This window comes from Rhineura floridana, chromosome 4, assembly GCF_030035675.1.
Source record: "Rhineura floridana isolate rRhiFlo1 chromosome 4, rRhiFlo1.hap2, whole genome shotgun sequence".
Classification (NCBI taxonomy): domain Eukaryota; kingdom Metazoa; phylum Chordata; class Lepidosauria; order Squamata; family Rhineuridae; genus Rhineura; species Rhineura floridana.
The window spans coordinates 112779041-112797714 of NC_084483.1; the positions used below are offsets into that span (position 1 = coordinate 112779041).

General features: G+C 40.0%; 1 protein-coding gene across 1 annotated transcript in view; it reads left to right on the forward strand.

Annotated features, from left to right (window-relative positions):
• The first annotated feature begins 1226 nt into the window (after positions 1 to 1226).
• RAB32 (RAB32, member RAS oncogene family) overlaps positions 1227 to 18674 on the forward strand; it is a 33948-nt gene continuing 16500 nt past the window's right edge. The window contains exon 1 of the mRNA XM_061624057.1: positions 1227 to 1799. Coding sequence (XP_061480041.1) covers positions 1568 to 1799 — 232 coding nt within the window. The 5' untranslated portion in view covers positions 1227 to 1567. The remainder of the gene's footprint in view (positions 1800 to 18674) is intronic.

Below are 18674 nucleotides of genomic sequence, written 5' to 3' on the forward strand. Positions count from 1 at the left end.
AGAGGCACCAAGCCCTAATCGGCCTTTTCATGAACTGTTAAAACATGGGCAGAGATATTATCATAAAAGCTGCTTTAGCTTTTTCTTAATTAAAAACTTATTCTTGCATAGCTGTTCCTATACTGTATGACAGGCAGAATTTCAAGAGGTTAAATTTTTGTAGCATTTATAGTGATGGGAAAGCTTCACCTGTTGAATATTTGCATGCTAGGCAGCTGTGGAAATGGGATGGGGAAGATGTTGCTAATCTAGTTTTCTGGTTCTTAATAACAACTTAACTAGAGGTTCTTGATAACAGCTTAACTAGAAAATGTTTAGTGTGCTTTTCACAGAATTCCAGAGTTTTAGTGATCTGTTCTGAAAACTGGGTTTTGAAAACGAGAGCCATCCATTCTGATTCATGGCCGTTATTGTACTGTTCAATAAAAGCTTCTGCTTTTTCTTTTAGACAAAGTTCTGGCAACTGTAAGTTGCAGGGAGCTTTTGATGTGGTATTTCTTCAGCTGCATTACTATCCTGAACAAATGTGATCTTTTGAAAGAGACACAGACTTCTCATTTCTGCAAAATTCATTGAAATAGTCTATTTGGTTCCTCTTTTCCTTTAGACACTTGCCAGCTTCCATTTTGCTTTACTGTTTAGGATTACAAACTGCTTTATATAGCAGTTCAACACAAGGAGGATTTCTTTTTATTTTGCCAAGTTGACAGTCTTCCAGTTATAGGATCAGCATTCTGCTCCCAGACTGCCTCCTCCCACTTGTGGCTGGGCACAACCATTTTGGAACTCAGCAGCTATTTGTCATAGAATGGGTGAGTTAGGGGCCAACTGCTAAAAACTACTTCTTAAAAATCATTTACAGGGTAATTACTGCAAACAGTTTGCTCTCCTGAACTTTTAGTTGGCTGAATGGATGCAATTACAAAGCAACTTTGAATTTTGGTTTATGGGTAGGCAGGCTCGCTCTCCAGAAATATTTTTCAGAGGACCAGATTGCTTACAGCAACATTTGAGCTTTGCCAGTGTGCTTTAACCTGGGTGGCATCAGGCAAGTTGCTCAGCTTCATATTCTAGCCTGTAACAGTGAATCAGAATGACTAACTTAACAAAGTTTTTAGCACTGCATATAAACTTATTTAAAAAAAGAATAGTTCTTTGATAGTAGTATTTCTGTTGCTGAGATTTAAAGTATTGGGCGGAGACAGGCACGGAAGAGAAATAGGAAAAGGGGGAGGGGTTTTGCCAGCGACTGCTGTTCTTCCTTCTTCGTCTTCGCTCCCTCCGCCCCTCTATAGAGTTTTATAACTTGCAGGGGTTTCCGCGTCCTGTGACTCCAGTCAGGTGGTTCCCTCCCCCCCTCCCCCGGTCCTCAGTGTCTGTCTGTAAAAAGAGTTACCTTCACGCCGAAGGGCAGGGGCTGGATAAAGAAAGTTCCTAGAGCTGCTGCGGCATCACGGGGGTGGTAGTGAAGGTAGGAGGTGGTTACCTTCTGTTTCTCGTCCCTGCCTGGTCTGGCTCCTCCGAGTGCTGGGAAGTTACGAAGAGAAAGCAGCAAGGCAGCGCGAGAATGGCTGGAGGGGAGAGAGGTGGCGGCAGCGGGCTGTCTGAAAGTCGGGAGCATCTGTTCAAGGTACTAGTCATCGGTGAGCTGGGCGTTGGCAAAACGAGTATAATCAAGCGCTACGTCCACCAGCTCTTCTCTCAGAATTACCGGGCTACCATCGGCGTGGACTTCGCCTTGAAAGTGCTCAACTGGGATAGCAGGACCCTGGTGAGGCTCCAGCTGTGGGACATCGCAGGTGAGGAGACGAGAGGAGCTGGACTGGGGTGCAGGCAACCTGGTTAATCTTTGTGCAAAAACAGAACCGCTTCGCAGTCATTTCCCCTGTGTGACTTCTGTGAGTTGGCTGTGATTATCGCTCTTGTGCGGAAAAGGCTCTCTGCATATGCTCCCATCTCGTGTTATCTCTTTCCACGTTCTTCTAGAAACTTGCTTTGTTGTTTTGTGTTCCGGAAAGGAAAGTCAGTGTGATGTAATGGATAGATTAATGCTGGTCTTGGGAGATGTGCCGTTCATATTTCTGCTCAGTAATGAAGCTCACTGGATATCTTTAGGCTAGCAACTTGCTCTCTGAGTCTTAACCCACCTTACAGGGTTGGTATGACTGAGGATAAATAAGGTAAGTAGAACTCGTATATACCACTCTGGCTCCTTCGAGGTGTTTTTTTTTAAGAATAATAATGGAAGACCCTTAGACCAGAGATGGGGAGCTTCCTAAAGTTTAGATGAAGAGCCATTAAAATGTACTTGTACAGCACTGTGTTGGAAAGAATACGCATGTCTGTTATGTGACTAGATGCAGCTAGCAGCTTTGATGCTATATAGATTTGGATCAAAATATAAATGGGTGTTCCATGTATGGTATGTACCTTTTTTCATACACAGAAATTAAATTGGGGAGGGGGCACTCAAGCAGAGGCACTAAGCCCTAATCGGCCTTTTCATGAACTGTTAAAACATGGGCAGAGATATTATCATAAAAGCTGCTTTAGCTTTTTCTTAATTAAAAACTTATTCTTGCATAGCTGTTCCTATACTGTATGACAGGCAGAATTTCAAGAGGTTAAATTTTTGTAGCATTTATAGTGATGGGAAAGCTTCACCTGTTGAATATTTGCATGCTAGGCAGCTGTGGAAATGGGATGGGGAAGATGTTGCTAATCTAGTTTTCTGGTTCTTAATAACAACTTAACTAGAGGTTCTTGATAAGAGCTTAACTAGAGAATGTTTAGTGTGCTTTTCACAGAATTCCAGAGTTTTAGTGATCTGTTCTGAAAACTGGGTTTTGAAAACGAGAGCCATCCATTCTGATTTATGGCCGTTATTGTACTGTTCAATAAAAGCTTCTGCTTTTTCTTTTAGACAAAGTTCTGGCAACTGTAAGTTGCAGGGAGCTTTTGATGTGGTATTTCTTCAGCTGCATTACTATCCTGAACAAATGTGATCTTTTGAAAGAGACACAGACTTCTCATTTCTGCAAAATTCATTGAAATAGTCTATTTGGTTCCTCTTTTCCTTTAGACACTTGCCAGCTTCCATTTTGCTTTACTGTTTAGGATTACAAACTGCTTTATATAGCAGTTCAACACAAGGAGGATTTCTTTTTATTTTGCCAAGTTGACAGTCTTCCAGTTATAGGATCAGCATTCTGCTCCCAGACTGCCTCCTCCCACTTGTGGCTGGGCACAACCATTTTGGAACTCAGCAGCTATTTGTCATAGAATGGGTGAGTTAGGGGCCAACTGCTAAAAACTACTTCTTAAAAATCATTTACAGGGTAATTACTGCAAACCTTTTGCTCTCCTGAACTTTAAGTTGGCTGAATGGATGCAATTACAAAGCAACTTTGAATTTTGGTTTATGGGTAGGCAGGCTCGCTCTCCAGAGATATTTTTCAGAGGACCAGATTGCTTACAGCAACATTTGAGCTTTGCTAGTGTGCTTTAACCTGGGTGGCATCAGGCAAGTTGCTCAGCTTCATATTCTAGCCTGTAAAAGTGAATCTTATAAATAATGCTGTAAAGAGAGTAATTCCATCGCTATATATAGCATTTATTGACTTTGCAGCGGCTTTTGATTTGGTAGACAGGGAGTTGCTATGGGATAAACTAGAAAAATCAAATATTGACAGGCGTTTGTTTTGGCTTATCAAATCTTTATACCATGCAAACACGGTAAGGGTACGATTAGGGAGAAATGGCGCCCTGTCAGCAAATATTTTCACTGGGAAAGGGGTGAAACAAGGGTGCTTATTGGCTCCTTTTCTTTTTAACTATTTTATTAATGATATAGTTCCGGCCCCTTTCATCTTTAAATTTTTTCCCGCCTTCTATAATGGGGAAAAAAAATTCAGTTTTATTATACGCGGACGACCTAGTACTTTTTTCTCTAAATAAAATAGGATTAAAAAGAATGTTAGCCAGGTTAGAAGATTTTTGTGGTAGTCAACACCTCCAGATAAACCATGCAAAATGGAAAATCATGATTTGCGGAAAATACAGGAAGCCAAAAGTGTCTGGACACCGAATGGAATCCGTTTGCAACAAGTCCAGTCCTTTAAATATCTTGGGATAACCTTTTCGTCAACTCTCACCTGGAAACCACAATTAGAAGAAATAAAACTAGCCAGTGTTAGAATATTAGGTCAACTAAAAAAATTCTTTTACACCAGAGGAGGACAGCAAATTGCTCCAATGATAAAAGTCTATAAAGCTAAAGTATTGACGAAATTACTTTATGGAGCAGAAATATGGGGCCACTTGCTAAAGCCTTCTATAGAAACCATTCAAAATGTATTCCTGAAACAAATTCTGGGTCTCCCAAAAGGTACGCCCTCAGCTCATGTAAGGATGGAAATGGGAATCCATTCCTTGAGGGCTAAAATTGACCTAGCAATTTTGCGATTTTGGAGGAAAATACTACTTTTGGGTGACCACTCAATTGTCAAAGACTGTTGGCAGGTACAATTACAAAAAGGGGGATGGGCAGAAACAACAAAAACATTAATTGATTATTATAAGCTCTCGTGTGATCTTAAATTTTTTATGCCAACGGAACTTCGCAATTGGGTTTTTAACTTTGATGAGATTCAAGACAGGTTATATATTCTGTCATCCCCGTATTCGAGATGGTTTCCACTTTTTAAACCTAAATTTCTTACAGCTGCTTATTTTACCACCTTACAAAACCCGTTGAAGCGCAAAGCCTTTACGGAAATTAGGTTTCAATCAATGCCTACATCTGTCCTAGAGGGCATATATAATGGGATTCCGAGGGAGCAATGTTTTTTATTTGCGGTTGTAAGGAGGTTGAAGATCTTGTCCATTATATATTAAATTGTCCATTTTATTTAAATCCGAGAAAGAAATTTTTAGAGATTTTTATAAAGCCCAGAGAGGGCCTTTCACCAGATATTTTAATCACAGATTTGCTGGCAGACAACCACAAAGAGATTACAATAGCGGTTACTAATTTTGCTCTTGCCGCAAAACATATTAGAGCTCAGTATGTTAAAACTACAAAACAAACATCTGATTCCTGATAATTTAATCTTTTGCACCTGATATGTTATTGTAATGGTTGTGATATTTTGTATGCTATGCAATGGCCTATGGCTACAGTGCAATAAACGTTTGATTTGATTTGATTTGACTAACTTAACAAAGTTTTTAGCACTGCATATAAACTTATTTAAAAAAAGAATAGTTCTTTGATAGTAGTATTTCTGTTGCTGAGACTGTTCCCATTCTGCTGTAGCCTAGAAGTGGTCCTTGTGACAGACTTTTTTTCTTCCTTTGGACTGCTTTAGAAATAAATTAAACAATTGGAAACTGAAAAAGCAGGAAAGCTTGTTTATTGTCTTTTCCAGACAATAAACAAGGAAGACAAAGGTGAAGGAGACTGAGTTAACTGCACCACCCAATATTTTAAGTTTCTCATGTTGACTTGGTTGAAATTGCCTAAATTTTATTTTAAAGAACTTTACAATTGATCTGAAAACTGAAATAGTTAACCATTCAAAAATCCATGTGCATGTTTTGTTAATGTTGTTGTTTATTGATGAAGAAAATTAATAAAAAGAATAAACAATCTCATTTGTACAATTTAAAAGCCTGTTTGGTGGGTGGTGATTCTGGCACATCATGACAAAAATATCATGATTAATTGAATAGTTGGAGTGTTCCACTTTGATGTTCCCGTTAGCCAGCCATGTCTCCTTACAGGATACTTCATTCCATTCTCTTCCCCAATACGTTAACAAACTTGTACAAAGCTTGGAGTTCCCCTGAGCATGCTGATACCTCCTTTTTTATTTTTCCACTTGGATTCATGCCAGCACTCACCAGCTGAGTTTGTTCTAAGAGGGAGCAAAGGAGGTTAAAGGTAGAGGCTCCATGAATGCCAGTGTGCTATAGAACTTCTCCTGCAAAGGGATGAGCCCTTAACTAGACTCTGATCTTGAGAAAATATAATGTCTGTGTTTCTGAATATATGTGCATGATCACATATTTCAAAATTTAAACATTCCAAACTATTGCTAGCACAACTTTACCCAGAATAATATTGTTCCACATGTGAATGCTTGTCAGCATATGGTTCCAACATACTTGAATTGCCATCTCTTTAAAATTAGGAACTAAGTATTATATGGTCCTAGGTTCATAGAATCATAGAGTTGGATGGGACCTATAAGGCCATCAAGTCTAACCCTCTGCTCAGTGCAGGAATACAACTTAAAGCATACTTGACAGGTGGCTGCCTCTTGAGTGACTCCAGTGTTGGAAAGCCCACCGTCTCCCTAGGTAATTTGTTCCATTGTCGTACTGCTCTAACAAGAAGTTTTTCCTGATTTTCAGCTGAAGTCTGGCTTCCTGTAACTTGAGCTCTGGGATGATCGAGAAGAGATTCTGGCCCTCCTCTATGTGGCAACCTTTCAAGTACTTGAACAGTGCTTTCATATCTCCCGTTAACCTTCTCTTTCCAAGGCTAAACATGCCCAGTTCTTTCAGTCTCTCCTCATTGGGCTTTGTTTCCAATCTCCTGATCATCCTTGTTGTCCTCCTCTGAACCTATTAATTTGTCTGCAGAACTGGACACAGTTCCCAAGTTGAGTCCTAACCAGTGCCAAATAGAGGAGAACTATTACATCACATGATTTGGAAACTATACTTTTGTTAATGCATCCTAAAATAGCATTTTCCTTTTTTTGCAGCCACATCGCACTGTTGGCTCATATTCAGCTTGTAATCAACAACAATCCCAAGATCCTTCTCGCATGTAGTATTGCTGAGCCAGGTGTCCCCCATCTTATAAGTGTGCATTTGGTTTATTTTTCCTGGGTGTAGAACTTTGCATTTATCCCTGTTAAATTTCATTCTGTTTTCAGCCCAATGCTCCAACCTATCGAGATCACTTTGAATTAGTTTCTGTCCTCCAGGGAACTAGCTATCCCTCCCAATTTTGTATCATCTGCAAATTTTAAAAGCATTCCCTGCACCTCCTCATCCAAGTCATTAATAAAAATGTTGAACAGCACTAGGCCCAGGACTAAGCCCTGTAGTACTCCGCTTGTTACCTCCCCCGTTACCCCCCCCTTTGAGAAGGAACTATTGATAAGTACTCTTTGAGTATGATTGCGTAGCCAGTGTTTGTTCAGTTCAACCACTTTGGTTTTGTTTTCCGTGGCAATCTGTAGTACCCAATATCTTGAAATGTTAACACATTAGGGACAAGGAGGTCTGGAAGGTGAAAGAAGCATTTAGAAGCTGACTTCATTGAAGTAAGTGAGATTTTCAGTATAATTCTGCCCATGTCTACTCAAAAGCAAGCTCCACTGAACTCAGTTGGATTTCATCCCAGGTAATGAAGTATAGGGTTACGGCCTTCATTTCAGGTAAATGTGTCTCTATGCTGGGAAGTGAATAATTATTAAAACAGACGTATAAAAGGTATACATTCCTATAAACGTCCCAGAATTAGATTTTGCGGTAGGGATTTTAGCTGTTATACTAGTGTGTATGCATAGAAGGCAAAACATTAATCTACATGGTCTGTGGACTTTGAACCATAATTTTTTGGGTTTTTTTGCTGTTGAGCGCTTCCATGCTCTGTTCCTTTGAGTTACTTGCTTCTATATAGTAGATGTGTTCTCTCAGTCCTGGGAAAGCATTATTAATACTTCTGTAGCAATCAACATGTGGAATATGCATTAAATATATAGGCTTCAAAAACTACATCCAAATAGTCGGCCAGTTCTGTACAGATCTTTCCTTGGCCGCATACTACAGCAAAGGTTTCTAATACAGCACGATGGTAAAAAGGGTTCCCTTAGTCCTCTGCTTCTGGTAGCCAGAGGGGAGTATTCAGAGGTGCAGTTTGTCACTCAGATAGTTCAAGGTACAGGGGAATGGGAAATTGTACCTGCATAAATTTGCCTATCCTCTTCCTCCTCTCCCACCATATCTCTTCTGGCTAGCAAAGGACACATGTGGCTAGCTTGTCTACCTTTGCTAGCTGTTGAATTAACATGAAACAGGTATAGCATTGTACCAGGGAGAGAAATGTAGCAATGTATGCTTCTAAAGGCAAAGGTGCAACAATACATACAACCACTAGCGTGCCTTTTAAGAGTTAGGAGAACCCCTGCAGGGAAGGGAATTGTCCTGCCATAGGTATGTAAGCAGCAATGCAAAACAGAAGAAAGTCAGGCTGTGGGAAAGTTGTAGGTAGGATAGGAGGCTGCTGCTCCACTATTTGGAAGGCTGAATGTGTGGTGTCTGAATACAGAAGTTGCTTTTCCAAAGTAAGTATTCATCATAGGCTAATGGGAAGTGATTGAGCGGCTAATAGTAGTGGCTGAGCAAAGATTTCCTATAAAATGTAAATGGTACGAAATAGCAGTAGACTTACCTTTCCTAATGAAGATAAATGAGACCACACTATTTTCCAGTAGTCTCAAACTGAAAATGTTCCTTTTCACTTCAGGTTTTAAAAGGCACAAAACACTACACTGTGATAATCTCTTAACCACTCCTCTGACAACTCGCTTAAAAGAACTGTGGCTGCAATCTTAAATGTGCCTATTCTGCATTAAAATTATTATAAATTGTCCTCTGCTGATTACAGCATAAATGTTTTGCAGCAGTAAATCTGTTTAGTATTTGGGGCACAAATAGATTGTCAATAAAAAGTTCAAAATGTTCTTATGGATGAGTTCCCATTGTCAAATGGAGTCATGAACCAAATGCAGGGCTGTAGAGTTCGACTCCGACTCCGCTATTTTTCTACTGTCTGACTCCCGACTCCACCCAAAATTGCTTCCGACTCCACAGCCCTGGAAAGGGCTGTAAATGTCTTTTTAAATTGGAAGCTCTCGTAGGAGCATTTTTATTGCTGCCTGAATATGCGCTGATCTTGGCATCACAGCATTTGTCTTCATCTGGGTCCTGTGTCATACACTGACACGCAAAATGTTTTCCATCTTGAGTTATAGTGAAATGCTGAACTACAGCTGACTTCATGGGAAGCTTTGACATTTTGAATTTATATTTTAAAAAAATTGTCAATCAAAATTTATTTTGAAGCTGGAATTGGAGTCAGTACATTTCTACCGACTCCACCCAAAATTGCTTCCGACTCCACAGCCCTGACCAAATGTATGAGTTCTTAATAAAGCTTGTCCTTTAGTAAAAGGGTGTGACACTTCAGCTTGAGCATGTGATAGTCATTCTCCTTAACTCTTCAAATCTGTCTTTGCAACCCATATAAGTATTGATATGTTTGGGGACAGGCAAGATAATTCTAGTTTAGTTTTTTGAAAAGAAAATTAGGTCTTTGAAGCAAATAGGTGAATGACTCTTGTACATAAAATCAAGGTTGGGTGGTTCAAAAATATTTTCAGGTGGAAACCAATGACAAAGGTATTGGCTGAGGTAGAGACTTCAATTGGTAGTCCTCAATTACAGGAATCAGGAGTAAGATGAGACTGTTTCAATGTTTGTATGGTGCTGCTGCTGGCATATGAGAGTAGCCTTGGTACAGAATTGTATTGGCTATTCTTCAAGAAGTACTTGGTGCTGTCAATAGGACAAAACTAAAACAGTAATCTAGAAAGGCATGCCAAAACAGTTGGGAAACCTACTTGGGATGTGAGATAGCATTAGGCTTGGAAATGGATGTGGCAACACGTTCCCCAATGAGCCCTAAGTACAAATCTTAAAGAAACCTTTTGCGTATTTATCGTCTGCTGGTATTTAAGTCCTTAAAGCTTAACAGGGTAGACACGAGAACAAATAATATGCTGAAGGTGTCAAACATGAGCCGTGCTGATATGTCTCATATTTTGGTTCTGCCTGAAAATTTAAGCCTTATGCACTGCCATAGTAAATGAAATCCATCTTGCAACAGAGTATGGCTTTTCTGAATGTGAATTAGTCTTGTAGGTTGGCTATGTGTAAACAGGTATTGTCATTGGATATAGGAATGTTCATTTATTAACCGTGGCACATATGACAATTTTTTTAAAGGGGAAAAGCAACAACTGTTGTATTAGAGTCAATTTTGAGGGTCTGGGAATTAGCAAACAGTATAATTATTACAAAGACGGTGCATGAAGGTAGACTATCTAATTGGTTTATTGAAATGTATTGGTGTAACAATGAAAGCATTTCCATCTACATTTAGGAACACTATAAAAATATCTTCAGTGGGTTTAATGCTGAGTATTTAGGAAGAATTTATGGACAATAGAAAGCTTTTGTGTATTTATATTGTGTTAATTAACTTTCACATTTGTCAGGCTAATATTTTGTTTTTATAGTTTTTATTTTATTATGTTATCTGTAACTGTATTTTTCTTCATCATTATTATTAAACATCAAACTTAACAAAGAAAAAGACCCAATAAAAATAAGCACTGTCATCTCACATTGAGAACACAATCGCCATGAGTATTTCCATCTAAATTAAGTATATAAGTCGATATAAGCACTCCAGATGTCCAAATAGGTATCCACATGAGGTTGATTTTTGTGAAAATTGTTCAAATGCAACAAGGGTGGTAAGGTCCTCAGTCCACTGTGTAATGAATGGTGGGTGTTTATCCTTCTGAGCATGAAGTATAAGTCTCTTGGCAATCATAAGGGTTTGTGAAATCCACTTTTGTTGTCCTGCCTTTAATTCCCATACTATAGGAATATAGTTTAAAAGTACATGAACACTTTTAAATATCAAGGATTTTACTAATGCAAAATCAATAGGGACAACAATTTCAGACCAAAACAAATATATTGCTAGAAATGCCCACACCATGTGCCTCAACAAGGCCTGTTCAGCATTACAGTGCAGCATCTAGCTGCATTAGACAGTGCCTTCCTATGCAGACATTGTGGAGTTCAATATACCTGAAGCATCAATTTTTTGCGGATCAATCTCAATTTCAGATCTAGAGAAATGTTCTTTATAGATTCTAAAGCAATTTTCCATTGCTTAGGTTGTACAGCACATTCTAATTCCCTATCCCACAACACTCTAAGTTCCTGAGCATCTACTTGACAAAGGTCCAATAAGCACTTATAAACAACACTCGTGGATTTAGCTTTTTGAGAAGGTCCAATAATTCCTTCTAATACTTTAGGAGACATTGAAGTGCTCATAGCTGGTGGTCTGTAAATAGACATCAGCAGGTGTTGTAATTGAAGATATTGCCATTCAGCAGTCACTGATAAGTGATATGCAATGTAAAAATGATAAATAATTTCCATCTGAACCCTCCAGCTGTTCTCATGTATAAATCCCATAATCGATCACTTCCTTTACAACAAAGGCTTCTTTCTAACTTCAAATCTGGACTACCCCAAAAAGTTTATTTGGCATGAGCATATGGGTATTTTTCATTACTATAAAATAAGAAAGTTAGTTATACGCCTTGCCTTGTAGGGGTTTGTAATGCAGCAACTGGAAGGAGGGCTTCCTCTGTGGTGTCCCCAGCCTGTGGAATGAGCGTCCCACTGAGAGATGGCAGGGTACCTACTGTGGTGAGCTTCTGCTAGCTGTCATGCCTTATCCTTCATAAATTTGTCTAATCCTCTTTAAAGCCTTACAAGTTGGTGTCCATCATTGCCTCCTGTGGGAGCAAATTCTATAGTTTGAACTATGCACTGTGTGAAATACTTCCTTTTGTCTGTTTTCTGTCTTCCAGACTCAGCGTCATTGGATGTCCATGAGTTCTATAGAGAGGCAGAAAAACTTTTCTCTATCCACTTTCTCCACACCATGCATAATTTTATACACTTTTATCATGTTCTCCTACTTGCCTTTTCTCTAAATGAAAAAGCTCCAACCTTTCCTCCTAGCGGAGCTGTTCCATCACCTAGATCATTTTGGTTGCCCTTTTCTGAACCTTTTCCAACTTTACAAAATCCTTTTTGAGGTGAGGTGACTAGCAATGTACACAGTATTCCAAATGCGGCTGCACCACAGATTTATACAACAACATTATGATATCAACAGTTTTATTTTCAATACCTTTCCTAATGATGCCTAGCATGGAACTTGCTGTTTTCACTGCTGCTGCACACTAGGTCTAGAACTTCACTGTGACCCCTGTTGCGCTGTGTGTAGTTGTGTTACTTAATTTTGTTTAAAAGCAGCACCACAGCAGCAGAGAGTAACAGCAGATGTTGAAATGGGAGTGTGCCAGTGTGTGCGTGCGTTTGCCTAAGAAAGCAGGCTTTTACCCTGCATCAGCATCGTTGAGACTTGAGACTTAGTAAAATAAGAAAAGCTACTTTATTTAGAGAAATACATTGTAAATAGAAAAGGCAAACCTAGTTCTAACTAACTAGCTAAGTTGGAGGCATAACTCCCAGGTGTAGGAGTCAGCCTCATGCTTGGAGAGAGCAGAGACAAAGGGATGTCTCCTCTCTCCTGGTCAGCTGGAGAACAAAGGAATGGAAAGGGCAGAAGGAGGAGGGGCAGGTAAGCTTCCCTAAAGGCGTCACAGTCTAGGCAGAAGGAAGTCAGTCTGAGCATCACAGGTAAAAGGTAAACAAAGCCTATCCATCTGGAGGACCCTAGCCCTATATTCCTTCTGGAGCTTAAACAAAAGAACAAAACAGGAGTTGCTCTTGCCCCACTTCCAACAACCCCAAGGACTCGTTCCTAGTCAGTCACCACTAGTTCAGATCCCATGACAGCATATGTGAAATTACTATTTTTTTGCCCTGACACTCATAACTTTACACTTGTTTACAATGACCTGTTACACAGTTTCCATTACACTTGTTGCAAAGGAAGGTGCATGATAGTATGATCCTTTTGTTTATGGGATAGAAAACTCCTAAATGTTTGCAGAGGATAGTGGGGACTCCCCTGCCTCCCACTGGTGCACCCAACTGCAGAAACATAAAATCCTCTTGGAAATGTAGCATTTAAGAGATCGTTCAGTGGATCCATTCATGCTTGCCCTGTGAAATTGCTTTATTTTGTTTGCTTTTTTCTTTTCTTCTTAATGCAGTATCCAGATGACATTGGCTCCGGTCTGGTCTGTCTGTGTTTTAAGAGTTGCCCTTCCATTTCTTGAGACCTCATTTGTGTCAGTTTTTATTCACTTAGCCACAGTTTCATCACAGTCCAGTGTGGTCAGGTGATGTGCTAATGAAATACTTCAGGAATACTGTTTTATTTAAAAGGTTTGTGACTTCTGCCTAACCCTCTTTTCTTGTGCTGAGAGGATACCTGAATGACCCATTACTTTGGCTGCAGGAAGATTTTGTGTGATTGTGGGTGATTGGCCTGAAACTCTTATCGGGCTCCATATGCATCTTCCATGTGGGGTTGGTGGAAAAAAACAGAAGCCCCTTGCTTGCCTTACCCTTGTTAGCTCCATAAGCCAAGTACTCACAGCTGGAATACTTGCATGCTAAGAACCCAGCCTGCTTCCCCACCTCTGCCTTTCTAGGTTGGGAATAGCAATTTCCCCACCTTCATGTTCATTGCTGCGCAGCAGCATGCCTTCAGGGCTGTCTTTCTACTGCAGCAATCCTAGTACACTTTCCAGGGAGCAAGTCCCATTGCATTGAATGTGCCTTGTGCCTGAGTAAACATGGTTGATCTCTTGGTATACTTCTTGCTTCTGCCATGGGAGTAGGCACAAAAGGATTTTAAGGTGGTGTGGCACTATTGTGGTTACTTTCAGCACATTGTGCAATCATAAATGACTCTAGTGTGGATGCTCCCGATATCATCCTTTTAAAAATGTATTGGTGTGGTATTTAAGTATGAGGAGTGAGGAACAAACTGTAATCGGAAAAAAGCTTCATATGCAGGGGACTAAAAGTCCTGGCCAGGATCCAAGCCACCATGCAACAGACTTGTGGTCCTTGAAGAGCAGTCCTGTAAGGGAAATCTTACTTTTGAAACTGAAGGTCTTCACAAACATGCATGCAAACTGGGACTTGTAGTCTTGTGCAGTATACCCCATCCACCTCAGTGGTGGAGGTTGGTTGTAAGTTGCTGCATGCTTTTTGTCTTCCTCTCCATTTTAAAGTAGAAATTCTTCTTTAAAAGTTGGAAAAACTGCCCTTGGCTGGAGGTGGGCTAGCTTGCCACTGATTTCCTGCTTTATGCCCAACTGTTTTTCATCTGTGCCTCATCCTGGAAAGAAGGCTGCAGATGCACTACTTGCTTCAAAAGCAGCCAGACTGTTTTCTCTGGCTGTGTTTTGAAATAACGCTGCCCAGCTGGACAAATCTCTCTCTTCCCCCCCCCCACTGCTGGTTAGGATTGCCCACAGCAAAGCATTGGGCCAATCACTGTTCTGCCAGAGTCTACAGCAAAGTGTTTTAATTGGACACACGTAGAGTGGTGACAGGGTTAATGGCCAATCAGTTTTGAAGTCTGTGTAAAGTCTGTTTGAAGCTGACTTCAAGGTAAACCACCCCGGAGTTGCAGCTTCTGAAGTTTTGGAGTAAAAAGGGCCAGAGTTTGGTTGGTGTTGTGTGTCCCTGCATTCAGAAAACGGGGGTGGAGGCGCACTGAAGCCAACAAAACCAAAAATGTGCCTTTACCCAAAGACTTGTACATATAAATAAAACAGCCTTTGCTAACCTGGTGCCTTCCGGCTGTTTTGGATTACAATTCCCATCAGCCACAGCCAGTATGACTCTGCTGAATGGGGCTGACTGGAGTTGTAGTCCAAAATATCTGGAAGGCACCCGGTTAGCAAAGGCTGAAATAAAACACAATGGTGTTCCTTTTACAGTGGACTTGTTCTTAGGTATGCACTATGAGTGTTTTCATATGATATGGACAATCAGCTGTTCAGGGAAGGTGTTTCTAATTGAATGCAGTTTTCTCAGTATGCTTAACTTGTCCCAATCCATATAACCTGCTTGCTTAACATGTGATGTGGGCTGTAATGTACCTGATCATAGGTGACTACCACAGTGGGACTTCCAAGAATGAGGAGGCTGTATGAACACAAGACTTAAGTAATATGTTGCTCATGCAGTGCCTAAAGTTCTGTGACTTGTAGCTTTAGTTTCACTCTTGCGGAAGAACATAGTAAAATGTAGAAATGACTAATCATTTTGTTTAACACATGAGAAAAGCCTGGTGAATGGAGATCCATTTGCCTGCACTTTAAGCCTGTTTTCAAACCTCCTGACTGAGCAAGATAATCGGGGAATGTTCTGCGTAAATGTGACTTCAACTCAGTCTTGAAATACAAATTTGATTTCTCTAATACAGAATAATATATTCTTGGGATATACGAGAAGGCCATTTTTGAAGTGGATCATGTTATGGCAAGAATGCATTTTCCTCCTGTGGTAGGGGTATTATATCCAAGATATTTGTCCTGAATTAATGTTGAAGGCTGATGAGGCCGGAGGTGGTGGTGGTGGGCTGGAATTCCTGCGTATAGGAGAATTTGCCTCTCATATTTGTTCTCTTAGCCATGCGTTCAAATTTGTGCCAGTGTAGGAATTGACTTTTCACAGGTTGCCTGGAGTTGATGAGCATATGAGGCTAACTAAGTATAAAAACAGGAGAAGTTAAAGAAAATAGCTGCACTTGAGTGTGCAGTACCTGTATCTATCCACCCACTAACATTTTCCCAGTTGTCTTACAAAGTATGTCTTGAAGATACTCTTAGCCCACTTCTCCAAGCTTATAAACAACGTCACCAGAGTAGGTGTTAACATAAAACAAAGCAAAAAAAGAACAAGAAAATTATTAAATGCAGATTAAAATGGCTAAAAATGAAAAACGCAGATGCAGGATGCTTAAATCATGTTTAAAAGCAGCAAACATCTTCATTGCCCTGGGCCTTAGCACTGCAGTCTGGATTGATCTGAACTGGATTTGTGTGCATTGCTTTAGAAAGGCAGAAGTAGTTCTAATGGCAGAACAAACCATACACAACTCTTACCCTGCAATTTCTCTGCTAGCCATAGAAAAGTCAAATAACTTACAGAACAGTTTAGTAGCTTTTTCAAGTCTCTTAAAAGGAAGATGCACACACCAGAGGTTATAGCACGCATACATGCACACACGCTCCAGCATAAATTGGGTCATTCTTCTAACAGTTCTAGCCAGTATTTCTGTGTGGCTTCAGAACTTTAATGGTCTTAAATTTAATCAAGCAGAAGTTCAGGAGGTTGCAGTGTGTTTAAAGTGTGTGATACAGAGTTGTTAGCAGAGCAGAATAATGCAAGTGCTGCTTAAGTATGAGCTGTGAAATGCCACACAGTAATGTTCAGAACCTTGGTCGCTTCCCAGGCAAACTTGTGGCAAGCAGATGGAAAGGGGAGGCTGTAATGAGAGAAGAAGGTGCTTGGTGCACTACTTGTTATGCTGCTCATTGGGAACAACTTAAATCAGAGTTTGGCTAAAGCAAGCAGGTAGGACACTCTCCCTTATAAAACTAGGGGAAATGTACTTATACCAATAAATGAGTGAAGTCGAGATCTAAATGAATATATTTCTGTTTCATGGACTGCCTTCAAGTCAGTCCCGATTTATGGCTACCCTATGAATAGGGTTTTCATGGTAAGCGGTATTCAGAGGGGGTTTACCATTGCCTCCCTCTTCTGTTTCATAGGTATGCAAACATTTAAAGACTTTATAAAAAATAGGTCTATGTCTGATAGCCAACAGAATTTACAATATTGACCAAATCTTATGTGGCTTTACAATGTTGCAATGCAAACAGTATGCAATTTTGCATAAATATGTTCTGAAATATCTGGCTGTGCTTACTGAAAATGTCTAACAAAATACTAATTGCACCACAGCAAAAGAATCCAAAGGTATGATAACCCACAATCCTGAAATCCAGAAGATGGTTACAAAATACGTATTTCATGTAGCTGCTTGTAGCCAGTGGTGATGAAGGGGGACTTCAGATATCCTGCAAATATATAATCCCCATTCAGTTCACCACAGTTGGGTTCTCTACATGGAGAACAATTGGATAGGGTTAAAGAGTACATACAGTATGAAGTGTGGAAGGGACCCCAGGGCAATGCAAGGTAACCGGTAAAACCAGTACTGCACAGTCAGTTCTTCAGAGTTGACAACAAGCACATTATGTTTTCCTTGTGTTAAGGAAGTAAATTTCCAATACTCAGAGCTGTCCTAATTTTAGGTCAACCTTTACTCATTTAGTGAGGGGAGGAAACAATTTAAAAGATATATAAAACCAACTGTAGCCTTTAAGAAATACACACATACAGTGGAGCATGTGCATTTCAGGAGTCTCGAGCTGCTTTGTGGCTTCCTAGCACATGCCTATAGTATACATGTCTTTCCTCACCCCACAACCACATATAGCTGCCTCACATGTTGGGTCAAAGCTCAGCTTTTACCATGTACCTGCATGTACTATAACATGAGAAGTGCAGTGTTTCCCAAGATGTAGGCAGGAAGTGGTTAATTGGAACTGCTTGAAGAATGCATGAATAGTTTTGGGGAAAGAGTAAGAGAGCTTCAGAAGGCGTGAACAAACGAGAAGTGATCTAGCAGATGAGAGGTAGACAGATCCCATCCTTGGATTGGGTTCTGTTTATGAGTTTCTCAAGGTCATTATGTGATTTTTGACATCTAAAAATAGGGGACCAGTGGTGGGGAACATGTGGCCCTCAAATGTTGGATTCTACTCCCTTCAGCTCTGACATGACAATGATCAGGGCTGATATGAGAAGGCAGTCCTGTAACATCTGGAGGTCACATGTTTTCCACCATTGGAGTAGACTGAATGTGGAAAGATGCAGAATTGGAAGGGTGGTCTAATCCTATTTGCAAGCCCATGCACAAGCTAAGGAAGCTTTGAGATGTTGTTTTGTAGGATGTAGTTTGCTGACTACCATGTTAAAGGGTTTCTGTCATTAAACACCAAACTGCTGCCCAGTTTTGAATGCCTAACATCTAATAAGAGAAAGATCTTGTCATTATAAATTTTAACAGAATTTCTGCTTGCAATCTCTCCGTTGTCTTGCTGATTTATATGGAGATTTTACATAGTAAACATAAAACCCTGCTGATTTTGAAGATTATTGTATGGAATTTGCAATAAAACTATCCAATTATCACAAGTTTCTGTAAAGTTACTGTTAAATTGTTTGGATGTAAGCTAGCGTATACCCAGTTTGAGTTGAGATGCCTAAAATAGCAGATTCTTTTTCTCTTGTAGAATTGCTGACTCGCAACTTTGCTTTTGTGAACAGAAGCCTTCTACTTTTGTGTTGTGTTCTCACCATAAGGAAACAGAAATGTGGGTTAAAGACAAGTGAATAAACGTGGCTTGTGAAGGGTTGTAATAACCATGTCTGATTTCAAGGATAGCTGTCTGCCTTTGTGTGCCAGCAAGGAACTGGGTATGCATATAGTGTCCATGTTAACATATGGGCATACCAGATATGATGGAAAAATTAAAAAAATCAAGTGCCTTCATAGTGGCAGATGTAGTATTCCATGCATATTTGGCTGCTGCTAACTTTATCTGTTCAATAGTAGATTGACTAATAATTGAAATGGAAATGGAGTGCCTTCAAGTCGATTCTGACTTATGGCAACCCTATGAATAGGGTTTTCATGGTAAGCGGTATTCAGA